The 12,571-nt window shown below is 36.2% G+C and overlaps 3 protein-coding genes and 1 pseudogene across 6 annotated transcripts; 3 read left to right on the forward strand and 1 right to left on the reverse strand.

Annotated features, from left to right (window-relative positions):
- Positions 1-688: 688 nt before the first annotated feature.
- On the reverse strand, positions 689-3,781 carry LOC111289212 (putative methyltransferase At1g29790 pseudogene; annotated as a pseudogene). Its single transcript, XR_016334939.1, has 2 exons — positions 2,032-3,781; positions 689-1,035 (listed from the first exon to the last, which is right to left on the reverse strand). The product of XR_016334939.1 is annotated as a putative methyltransferase At1g29790 pseudogene (transcript).
- A 231-nt stretch (positions 3,782-4,012) lies between these two features.
- Positions 4,013-6,822, forward strand: LOC111289211 (uncharacterized). The gene is made up of 7 exons (XM_022880050.2): positions 4,013-4,354; positions 4,683-4,748; positions 4,863-4,912; positions 5,020-5,084; positions 6,191-6,282; positions 6,409-6,480; positions 6,570-6,822. Exons 1-7 carry the CDS (start codon positions 4,352-4,354, stop codon positions 6,606-6,608), a joined length of 387 nt encoding a protein of 128 aa, XP_022735785.1. The 5' UTR covers positions 4,013-4,351; the 3' UTR covers positions 6,609-6,822.
- Positions 6,823-7,434: 612 nt separating this feature from the next.
- Positions 7,435-10,893, forward strand: LOC111280913 (two-pore potassium channel 3-like). Of its 3 annotated transcripts, none has more exons than XR_016334938.1 (3): positions 7,435-8,962; positions 10,143-10,414; positions 10,542-10,893. XR_016334938.1 is itself a non-coding variant. In XM_022868454.2 (2 exons), exons 1-2 carry the CDS (start codon positions 7,599-7,601, stop codon positions 10,301-10,303), a joined length of 1,512 nt encoding a protein of 503 aa, XP_022724189.2. In that variant the 5' UTR covers positions 7,516-7,598; the 3' UTR covers positions 10,304-10,893. The 3 variants fall into 3 exon arrangements, 1 of the variants encoding a protein (XP_022724189.2); XR_016334937.1 differs by having other exon boundaries at positions 7,516-8,962; positions 10,156-10,414; XM_022868454.2 differs by having other exon boundaries at positions 7,516-8,962; positions 10,156-10,893.
- On the forward strand, positions 10,305-11,784 carry LOC111289213 (uncharacterized). Its single transcript, XM_022880052.2, has 4 exons — positions 10,305-10,310; positions 10,368-10,426; positions 10,542-10,625; positions 11,175-11,784. Exons 1-4 carry the CDS (start codon positions 10,305-10,307, stop codon positions 11,782-11,784), a joined length of 759 nt encoding a protein of 252 aa, XP_022735787.2.
- Positions 11,785-12,571: the final 787 nt, after the last annotated feature.

The raw sequence follows: 12,571 nt of genomic DNA on the forward strand, positions 1-12,571 counted from the left end.
ATTAAAAGTCCTGTCAAGAGTCCGTACAATAAAAAATTCAAGTTTAACTCAAAATTTGCTGTTAAAAAATTTAAAAATTCAATTTGAATTTGATTGAATTTTAATTTTTAAATTCAAATTTAATTTAAAATAAAAATTAAATTTGTTTAATTAAATTTGTTTACTGAATAAAAAATAAATTTAATTTTATGTTGACTTTAAGTCTGATTATTTGTGTTTAATTTTGAACTCAAATTAATATATATGTAATGATACAATAATAATTATTTAATTAAAATAATAAATATATATTAAAACATAAAATTTTGATTAAATTTATAAGTTATTGGAGTGAAGTTTTAAGGTGTTCAAATTTAATTTTTTGACAAATTAAAGTGTTTGACAATAATTGAATTAAATTTAAATAACTTGGGAGCAATTGTATTACATCTTGATCACAATCATGGGTCGAGGAGTGGTTAGCCGTATCCAACTATCCATTTGGGGTCGATAAGTTGTCGCTCACTTTTAACTGAACTGATCTGAATGGATCATTAACGAGGTCACCATTTCAGCGCCCACTTTGTGAAATCACATCTCAAACTAAAACTTTCTAGCATCCTGGGAGGAATTCATGCTTCTCAACACATTACACAAAGAAAGCCCTCTTTTTCGAGTAAGTTTTTCATCATCCTCGCACATTTGCTGCTAACGCAAACAAAAATATATATATGGTATTACTCCATTATTTTGAGATCTGTTCTCCAGATTTATGTGTAGATGGCCACAGGTTATACAGTTGAATGAACGAGGGCCACTTTGACCACGTTTTCCGACAGAACATTGTGATTTTACAACACTTTCCGCTTCCTATAAAATATTTTGGACATCAACAATCTTTACAACATTAAAAAGCTGCTGAAATCGTAAGCCACATTAGTTGCTTTTGTTACTCGAGCAAAGGCTTTCTTCCAGCTTTTCGGCTGCAAACGTTAATCTTTGGAAAGGTGGTGGGATGTTTCCGGCATTCAAGCAATTCTGATCTGACATCAATATCTGAAAAAAAAAAAAACATTGGAAATTCACTGGTTACAATCAGAAAAAGGAACTGATAAAATGTAACTAGATGCATTTAGCCTCCCACATGATATGCGTTTATAGTACAGATAAATGTGTTAAAAGCTTAATCTAGCATGAACCAATGCATATACTATATGTCAAATGATTGCTTTATTCAGTTCATATGCCAGTAAGCCTTTCCATCTTGACACTAGATACACAATTCAATTTTCAAACAAGAAAACTCCATTCTCGGAACGTAATTATTCAAACTCCCGATTATATTATACTCAACTCTGGTAACAAGATCAGATCATTATAATCTTAGTTGTACTGGGAGCATGCTTTTGGTTTTCGATTGTGGGAACAAAGCCAATTCAAACGATTTTAGATGAAGTTTAGAGTCAAGAGGCAAAGGTAAAACTTCAACAGTGTGAAAATCCAAAGGACCATTCAGGTTTCAAAGAGTCAACATCAGATAGGGTGGAAAGAAGACATTATGCAAACAATGAAAAGAAGTGGATTTATGCTGTATCCTTAGATCAAATACAAATTGCTATAGTGTATAGAATTGGGTACCCTCTTCAGGTGCTTGTAATCAAAGGCCTTCTCACATGTTAAGACAACAATTCTGATCACTTGTAGCAACAAATCCAGACCAAATCAGAAGAAATTCACAAAAAGAAAAAAAAGCGACTGTTGAATTTAATACAAGATCAAATGCAAATGCTGAGAAATCAAAACATACAAGTAGAAGACCATATCCTCAAGGTGAATCAAGAAAAACAACAAAAATTCACTTCAAGTCTTCAACTACTATGATCATGTCATTATTAATATATAATGAATATGCCTCAGCTTCATCTCAGATCAAATAACCAACTAACCCAGAAATGCAATAAAAATGCAGCAATAAGTTAAGTTTTTCCATATTTCTCAAAAACAAAACAAATTCACCCAAAGCTACTAGTACCAAACTTTGAAAGGAATTACCTCAAAAATTCAATGAATCCTCAATTCCCGTCATCATTTTGAAACAGGCTTTTGCAATAAAGCAGTCAAATAAACTTCCCCATTCTTCAAACCACTTGGATCAGTTTTATTGGTAACTGCCCACTTCACTTTCTTATACCCAAGCTTCCCAATTAGTGGTTCATAAACTTTCTCCAGATCCACTCCTTTACTAAAGAACCGATCCACCCACAAATACCCTCCTCCTCTCAACACTCTATCCACATCATAAAACATAAACTCCATCACCGACACAGGTATCCACCTGTTCACCGCCCTTCCACACCGAACCACATCCATCGTCCCGTCGAAAACGGGCAACCTCTGCTGCAACGGCACGTGTAAAGGCACCAACCCTCTTAAAGCTACGGCTTCATTGTAAGGTGCATTGACGTTCATGGTGGTGGTCAGCATCGTAACATTGTAGAATTTTTTCATTATAGCAGCGAAGGTTCCAGTTCCACCACCTATGTCAATGCCAAGACGGATCACTGAATTAGCTGACTTAGCCAATTGCATGAACTGGTTAACGGGGAGATCGAGTTCAGAAGCGTATTTTAGCAGTGAAGAGCGTAGAGCGTTGAGATCGAAGCCTACGGGATTGTTTTGTGAAAGACAGGCAAACGATTTACACAAGTATTTGTTCCAGATAACAGAGGAGTCAGGGAGGGAAGCTGCGAAAGGGTTTAAAGGAAGAGTGGAAGGGGTTTTTGATGGGGTTTTTGAGAAGCAACGCCGACGTGGAAGTGGGTGGCAGCCATTGAGAATAAGGGTTTCTTGGAGGTCAGGATCATAAGGGCAGGTTGAAAAAGGAGTGTAATTCATGTATCTATGGAGAAGGTCAGGGTGGCTGTGGCAGGAAGAAGCAATGGGGCCGATTTGGGAGTGGAGGACGAGATCTTGAGGTACGGTGGGTGTGGATTTAGATGCGGCGGATGGGTTGTGGCGTGTGAGGTGATTGATGGTGGCGCGTATGGTGTTCAGCTGGCGTAGGAGGTGGTCAGGGATAGGGGTAGGCGAAGGAGGATTGGGAGATTGGACGGTGGAAGAGAGGTGGTAAAGGGAGAGGATATTAGTCGCCACCATGGCTAAGAGAAGGAGGAAGTTCAAGCCCATGCTGAAACCCATTGCTTCTGGTCTTCCTCCTTGCTACTTCTTCTTACTAGGATTCTTTCATTCTTGGGTTTTTGTCCGCTTCTTTCTTTGGCCTTGATTTTGGAGGTTTTACTAGTTTAAGTTCATCAATTCTCAGCTCACTTCTCAGTTACTTGGATCGTTCTTACATATCCTTTGGCATCGAGAGGACTAATGAATGTAAGAAGATAATCCTGCTTTAACTGTTTGAGTTTTGGTTAAATGTGGATTGACACAACACTCTTGGCGTGGGGCTTCAGATTTGATCTAGGAGATTGAATATGAACCGTTTGATAGAATCAAGTGGGGTCATCCCTCATCAGTCACTGAAAAAGAAAAATAAAAAATGATGGAATCGCCGAGTAAATTGCAAATCAAATCCGGATATAGAAAGAATCCAAGCGGAAAGGAAAAGGTGTTTGTTGCAATTTGAACGGGTCAGATCAAGAGCCAGTGACTGCAAAAAACGGGGCTGGCTGTGGCTGGGCACTTGGGCATTACTAGGCACGTGAAATCAGGATTGGTTTTGTTAAAGCAATTTCATGCAGAGTTTATATTGTTTTACCAAAAATAATACTCTACCCAGGATTTGGCGAGCTGTCACCCTCACCCTCACCCTCTTGTACGTAGAATTAGAAAGATCAGATGTCTTCGTTACTTTTTATCCCTAAAATAACATAGAAATTCAAACGGCGTCGTTTTTCCTTTTTATGTATATTAATTTTTAAAATATACCCTAATGAAACAGGTTAGAATCCTCTACATTCGATCATTTTCATTGATTTAATTTAACAAAATAATTTTGAAAATTTACGTTTTTAAAGAATTGGGTCAAGTTGGATTATCTCTCTAAAGAGTTAGGTAGTTGGCCTGGAGTAAGACTCAACCTGAGCCCATTCAAGCCCAACCCAATGGCCCCTTTTTTTTGGTTAATAATTTAAATGACCAAAATTAAAGGAAAGTCGGATTACCGCCATGGGGCCCGCCAGCGGAGGAAGGGCTTAAGTTGAAAAACACAGATCGCGTCTTGCTGAAGCTAAAGCTGAAGCCAAAGCCTGCTGTAATCTCAAACACTAGAAAGTATTACTCACTTTCCCTCTTTTCCCTCACCGGTGAAGAAGGCGTTAACCTGCTTTTTGGAGGAGGAGATCGAAATACTCTCGAATCCATGGTATTCTTTTCCATTTTCCTTTCTTTTCTTACTAAATTTCTCAGCAACCAAACATCTCATTAGGGTTTCAGCCCTTCGATTTTTTGTTTTCTTAGTTAGAACTTTAATATTCCATTTATACTTGATTTGTTAGAGCTTCCAATTTTTTTTGGGTTTAATAATAGTCGAATTATAATTTAATAAAAGATAGTGGAAATAGATTTGGGTTAATTCGTTCATTCTTAAATGCTGATTCTCTGTAATAGCAAAGGTCTCTTGTAAGTAGGTTAAGTTACCCTTCTTGATGTCTTTGGAACTCTAGGGATTTTAAATTTTTGTAATTTTGTAGGCTGATCCTGAACTAGAAGCAATTAGACAGAGAAGGATGCAAGAGCTAATGGCTCAACATGGAGTGGTAATCTATGTCTTTTCATTTTAATTTATAGGAATTCTTTCTATTAAAGAATTCTAATTTGGCTTGCTTGTACTTTTAATTTAATGGTACTAATTAGAACTTATTGATAAACAGGGGAATCAACAGAACCCTGAACAGCAGACAGCTCAGGAAGATGCCAAGAGGTCAGTTTCTTGTAAATGCTTATTGTTTCTAAGCCATAAATGTTTTAAGAAATTTTTTTGAGATAAAATTAAATAATCAGTTTGACAATTACACGCCTTTAATTTAGGGAGGCAGATGAACGGAGGCAAATGATGCTCAGTCAGATTTTGTCCACTGAAGCACGTGAAAGACGTAAGTTTGTATCTCAATTCACCATTTAAGTTGATTAAAGAAACCTGCTGTTAATTGCTTATATGTTTGTTCATATGTGGATTCTTTCAAGGAATTCTTTACTCTTCTAAGTTATCTTATTTGATTATGAAGTTTAATGTTACATTCTATATTCATGATATATAAATGCGCTCTTAAATCTTTGAATTTAGTTTACTTTGTCTAATAATGTCTGTGTTTGTCATTATGGTTGTGAATAGTGAACTTATTCTTTAGAAAGCATGGAGAAGCGTGCTAATTACTAGTATTTATTTATATTAAAAAGACCTAATTTGTGTATGGAGTTTAAAAAATTGTGGAAGGCATACAATTGGAAATCCCACAAGGAAAAGATGTTAGGGTACCAGGGAATTTCTTGATTTCCTAATCATCTTGCTTGTCAAAAACTGAATTTGATCTGTTCTCTTTGATGATCAAGGCACAGATTAGATTTGAGTTATGTAGTGTGAGATTTGTGAATATAAAGTTGTGAAAATCTGAGTTGAATAGAGTTTAGAAGCCTTGCCAACCGTTGCCTGACCACCATCTTCTAGTTGCGGGGGAGCACACTGAACTCTTATCAGTTCATGGGATTTAGGACTTTTTTTCCAATGAGCTGCCTTCTTGAATTGCTACCATGTGAATGCTTGCTTGATAACCCAAACCGCAAGTTCCGGCTTTAAGTTCTCCATCATGATGCAAGACCCATTTTTTAATAGGGTTAACATGTATTCAAATGGTTTTTTCTCACCTCTTCCTCTACGCAGCCCTTCACCTTTGAAAAGGTCATAGCCCATTTCTGTCATCAAGTGAATGACTTTATAATCATGCAGCAAAACGGAAAGTGACACATCACGACTTTCATTCTTTACGACAGTTGTGGGAACATTGAACTTCTGTAGAAGAGAATGTAAAGGAAAAAAGAATTTAAAACAAGAAGAAGATAACTATATGATGAAGGAAAAAGAGTACAATTAATTAATGACAGGCATAGGTGACAGATACGGGGTTACACTCATTGTGCTCTGCCTTTTTCCTATATATAATCCTTGTCATTTATTTTCTTTGCTGCTATACATCTTGTGCAGTTGCTCGAATTGCCTTGGTGAAACCTGAGAAGGCTAGAGGTGTGGAGGATGTTATACTACGAGCTGCTCAGATGGGTCAGATAGTTGAGAAGGTATGGTGAAATCTTTGTTGTCTTACTATTTTTTGTTGCGTGCCTAATAAGGGGTGCAATTGTTCTGTACCACATCTGTAGCTTAGCCTAAAGAACTGAAATTTGTATGGTTGAACCCATGTAAAGGTTTCTGAGGAGAGGCTTATATCACTGCTGGAACAGATAAACACCCAAACAACTAAACAGACCAAAGTCACAGTAAGTCATCATACATTGCTACTTGTTTAATGTACGCGGCACAGTTTGAAGTATTTTAATTTTTCTCGATTATTTATCTGATTTTACAGATCCAGAGGCGTCGGAGTGTTCTTGATGATGATGATTAGATCAAATGTGAAAGCCTCAGCCTCTTTTGCGGGTTGAATATTCCTGGACCCACTTTTAGTGGGTTTTTGATATTTTCGACTGTATTACCTTGGCAATGCTGTGTTGAGCAATAAACCTAGTCGTAATTACTATCTATAGAGTCATGTGAAAATGCACTATTAATTCAAACATTATTGGAGGCAGAGGTTTGCTAACTGATGCTTCATCTGGAAAGTAGTTGTTTGCCTTCTTTCTCCTATATTTCTAACAATTAATATGCTGAATGAGGTATGTTTGTTGCAATATTAAGCTACCCAAAGTAGCATAAAAGTTGTTCAATGGTATTTAATCTTTATTCTTTAAATAGTTAAACAGCACATTAAGGTGGATAATGATAGGAAAGCTGTCCCATTAACTAGTAAAATACAACAATAATTCTTAGGTTCGGTTACGAAGCAGTTAAAGTTTATTGTAGCGGAACTGTGATGGTTCGTAAAATCAAGCTTACGTAAGTTATACTCCTGCCTGATATAAAAAAGCTTCCCCTCGTCATTAAACTTTTCTAAAAAATGTACAATAATTTATCGAAGTCCATATTTCGGGGATACTTTTGCTTCCATTATCTAAAGCAGACAAAGCGGAGGCTTCTACCGTCTATTCGCAACTAATTATTCATTTATGATTAATCAATTCTTGAAATAAATTTATAAACCAAACAAAGGAACAGCTTTCACATGCCACTGGTTGGCAGTGTGGCCTGATCAAAATTCCCCCTTGATTAACGGCTTTAACACCGTCACACTCGCTTCTTCAACAGCGCGTGCCTTTTTCATAGTCCTTTTCCTAAATCCACGTCTATCATGAGACGAGATTAAAAGAAGTTTTGTTTCACTTAAAATAAGACTCCCAAAACAAAACACGCCCCATTCTCTCTCTCTCTTACTGTTTGTCGTCCATGTTCTACACATAAGACACAATTACACGTGCAATTTCTTTATTTGCTTATACGGATGTACTTGAAAAACTCTGATCCTGTTCTTGTTCGGTTCTTTTTTTTTTTCTATTATATCCTTCCACTTTATATTCGTACCACAGCCTCGTTGTCTCGTCTCTCTCTTCACATTTCACAACCCAATCGATATTCCCAAAATCTGCATCCCTTTTTTCTATTTCTTTTTGTTTTCCCAGACGATTTTCATATGGAAAATGATCCTTGGCTTCCGTACGTAAGTCCCAGGAAGAGAATTACGCCACCGCCACCTCTCTTTCCTCTTCCAGAAAACGATGAAGTCTCTCTCCCCGTCCCTTTAACCCCTTCAGAATTAAAAGATAGAATCATATTTGGTCCGTCTCATTCTTCTTCCTCTTCTCCAATTGAATCATCTCCAATCCTTGATGCCTTAACTTCATCCCTTCACTCATCCAAACCATCCTCTTCTTCTTCTTCTTCTTCTTCTCAAGAAAACGTTATAAATCTTCAAGACCCGCTTTTGCAACAAAACCAACAAAATTCACCCGGAACATCTTCATGGTTAATAGACCCAAATTTCACATGGGAAAAAACCAATCTTCACAGGTGCAAAACGGCACCTGCCATAGCAGTTTTAAATGATTTCATCCATCCTTCAATTCCCAAGCCTCAACTTGGTTCCCAATCGATTGTAAGACAAGCTTTTGTTCTTTTAGTGTTATATTTGTCTTTGGGTGTTGTTATATATTGGTTTAATCGTCATAAATTTGTGGGTCATGAAACTCACCCTGTTGTTGATGGACTGTATTTTTGTGTTGTCACAATGTGCACGATTGGATATGGTGATATTACCCCTAATAGCGTGGCTACCAAGTTGTTTTCAATATTATTTGTGTTGGTTGGATTTGGTTTTATTGATATTTTGCTTAGTGGGATGGTTAGTTATGTACTTGATTTGCAAGAGAATTATTTGTTGAGAACTGTTCAACAAGAGGTTCAAAAAAAGGACTCGGCGAGATCTTATATAATTGATGTGAAAAAGGGGAGAATGAGGATAAGAATGAAGGTGGGACTGGCATTAGGAGTTGTGGTTCTTTGTATTGGAATTGGTGTTGGTGTTATGCATTTTGTTGAGAATCTTGGGTGGTTGGATGCTTTTTACCTTTCTGTTATGTCGGTTACTACTGTTGGGTACGGTGATGCGGCGTTTATGACATTGCCTGGTCGGGTTTTTGCTGCTATTTGGTTGCTTGTTTCAACTCTGGCTGTTGCTCGAGCATTTCTGTATTTGGCTGAGGCTAGAGTGGATAAGAGGCATAGGAGGATGGCAAAGTGGGTGCTTGGTCAGGACATGACTATCTCTGAGTTTCTTGCTGCTGACATTGACAACAATGGTTTTGTGAGGTAAGCTATTTTATAAAATTTGGTTAGTACTCTAATTGTGCATCTCCATCGTGTTAAGTTTCAAGTAGTTGAATGCTTGAAGCTTATTGATCAAGGCAATAATACCTGAAAGGTTAATATCCTAATTCTGACAATGTATTTCGCTGTAGTCTTTTTAGTTCATAAGTTGACATTTTATTGTGTTCGAAAAATAGATTTTAGGTTTATTTCAATTTAAAGGTTGTGGACAAATGTATTTAATGAAAGCTTGAAGAACTAATATTTGGAGTCATGATCAATTTCGTGCTTCTCATGTGTCAATATTTATCCAATTGCTTAATTTTTCAAATAACAGATTCTCACGACACTTCTAATGCATAATGTCTCAAATTGGAAGTGGATTTTATTTCAAGGCCTATTTATTGGAATTGATTCATATTTTGCTATGCAAATCATGTGTCTCATCTTGTGTGCACAATTTAGATGCCACAGCTGCTCTCTTTGATTTGCTTTGCGTGGTAGGTCTGTAAACATGGGTGTAGATGATTATAACCAAGACCAGTTTGTAGTTGCTTTCTATAATGCAATGATTTTGTATATATTGGGGTACTTTCCCCTCTTTTTTTTTTTTTTCTATGATAGGTAATTGAGTGAGAAAGTAGATGAAAATGTTGTTTTTATAGAAATGAGTGGTGCAACAAAATTCAAAACTATGACCTATTGGCCTTTCATACAGCCGACCCCTGAGTTATGGGTTATAAGGCCGACCCCTGAGTTATGGGTTATAAGGCTTAGTTTATTGTTGTTGTTATATGCTTAATTGAGTCTCTGGTTCATTAAGGTGTTTGTTGTTGTAAGATTATAATCTTCTGATTGTCTGCTTGTTGCTCACCAGATAGAAAACCCGATTTATTTCCTATCTTACATACATGTCATTTGCTGCTTAGTGGGACTTGAGTGGGAAAGCCTACAATAATGTAACAATGATTGAAGAGCTTAAGGTGCTACATCATTGACTAGATCTGGATACTGGATATAGTTTAGCTTTATGCTGTTTCATTATCCTCATACGTTATATTTCTTAAAATGTTCTCAGTAATTTGTATACCAGTTTCTTTATGTTTCAATATTGTTAGTTTCTGTTCATTTATCATGAATTAGTTTGTAGTTTAGTTGATTCATTGTTGAGTATTAATGTCAGATTATATGTGCAGCAAATCAGAGTTTGTCATATACAAGCTCAAGGAGATGGGAAAGGTATCAGAAAAAGACATTATGCAGATCAGTGAGAAGTTTGACGGGCTGGATGCCGGCAATTGCGGAAAGATAACTCTTGTTGAGCTTATGGAGAGTCATCATTAGTATGCAAGTAACCTTGCTTATAATCTTCCTTACGACACAATGAAGATGGCATAGAAAATTATAGACAACACCAAATCATCAAGTGGAGAAATTGGCTGGTTTGCATTCAAGGCAAGCAACGATGTTTACACGAACCTTTGTGCATGTTCCAGTTGATCCTTTGGCTTATACATACCATCTTTTCGATATATAAACCATCTCCTATTCCAATTTAATTGTTCTTTCTTTTCCTTTTTAGGGTAGAAACTTGGTCAGACAATCATGGCCAGTGCATCATTCAGCAGTACTTGACTCATGTGGATAGCCTTTTCTTGGTCGGATGGTTGGAATGAACAAATCTGCTGACTGGTGGTATATACAATTATTTTATATATATATATATAACTTTTTATGTTTCAAATAGTTTAAATTTTGTTGAAAAATTAAAGAGGTGAGAACTGGGAAGAAGGGAAAAGTGGAGAAGGCATTCAAGCGTTTGTAGTTGATGAGTCCGTAATTTTGTAGGTGTACTAGTTTGATCTGAACAATGCACGCTGTATATTCTTCTATAAGTAGCTGGAACTCCCACGACCATCTTAGACTAAGCAAAATTACAATTTTGCCTTTGATATCCCATAAAGGAATAAGAGTTCAAGTAAAAATTTTGGCATACTCGAAGGGCCTATTTCTAATCCAAATCCAAATAGGAATTGTTAAATATATATATATATATATATATATATATATATATATATCCTCTGTGCAGGGAGTTTTACCATCTAAATCTTTGTTCTCTTTAAATCTTTTGAGAAGGTTAGTTTAAGCCCTGGCCCCTGAGGGCAAGAAGTAGTATTTTGAAAGTTTGAACCATCCTAGATTAATGGCCAAAAAGGAAAGTATCCCTGATACAAAGTCTCCGATCATGCAACGCCTTCAAATCCATCACATGGATTGACGACGATTGTGCCCCTTGCGACAACTTGCTGTCACCGCCCCCACCGCAGCAAGGTCCAAAGTTGTCTATCGGCGTTTTATTTACAGTACAAATAAGAAAGCTTGTTAGACTGTGTCCGCCAACGTCCGAAGATTCGGCTAGAAAAGAGGGCATAACCTTGAAGAAAGTCCGGTACTCGTGTAATTATTTCCAGCATATCCACGAACTTTTAGGAACACCCGGAATTCCTCAAAGGTACAGAGGCGAAACATATGGGGAGTTCTGCCGTCAGACGATTAATTTAAATTGTACTGGCCGCGTTGTTCGGAGCACTAAAGCTAATATTGTGGTGGAAGTCGACATCGTCCGGGAGTTGGAGATCCTCACGCTTTCGAAGGACGCGGAGGATGGACGATGTGCTGTCTGCTTGGAGGGTCTGACCTTCGGTTCCAAAATCATTCGTCTACCTTGCTTGCACATCTTCCATCGCGACTGCATTGTCCAATGGCTGTTCAAAAAACAAGAGTGTCCTCTCTGCCGCATCCCTTTGCTGGGTCTTGATTGTTAATTTTGCATTAAGGGCTTGTCCAACACAACCTTTCTTGCTGTTAGCACTGTAAACAATCATTGCGCATTGCTTGTGTCTTGAACATTTTGGAAATAATATATCTTATGAATTAATATATGACTGTGAATGGTTATATTTTTTAAAAGATATAATTATTTACTAAAAGTTATGTGTTATAAAGAATGGTATTTATAAGTATATTTATGGATAGTTATATTTGTGTAAAGAGATTTTTATTTAATTATAAATAAATTCTTTTGATTTTTATAAGATATAGAAGCTATCATGTAAATTGATACATTTTGCACATTAAACAAAAGCTAGAAAAAGCTTCGCAAATTTTTTATAACCAAATCAAATAATTCTATTCTTATGTTGGTGAATGATTAGTGGATTGATTTCATTAATATAAAATATAATCAATTATAAAGTTTCATTGTATTTTCGAAATTTATTATCAGTAACTCTTTTGTATACTAATTAATTAAGTGGTTAGAGTGAATAACATTTTTTTAAAAATGATACTATTACATATCATAAAATTTATCCTTAATTTTTTATAATTTTTCTAACCCATGTTCTAACAATCTTAAGATTTTATTTCACAATTTTATGAAAGAATTTTGGCCGAAAGTGACGATGGTAAGCAAAGACAGATTCATTTTGGGATTAAAACAAAAGTTAAATCTGGCCTTGATTTATTTGAAACTTCACAAAAATTTATAGGATATGTTTTACATTAATAAACTTCTTTCATATATTTTTTTGTTTAGTGTGAGAACTCCAC

Source organism: Durio zibethinus, chromosome 28 (genome assembly GCF_047325235.1).
Source record: "Durio zibethinus cultivar Kanyao isolate XHJ-2024 chromosome 28, ASM4732523v1, whole genome shotgun sequence".
Classification (NCBI taxonomy): Eukaryota; Viridiplantae; Streptophyta; class Magnoliopsida; order Malvales; family Malvaceae; genus Durio; species Durio zibethinus.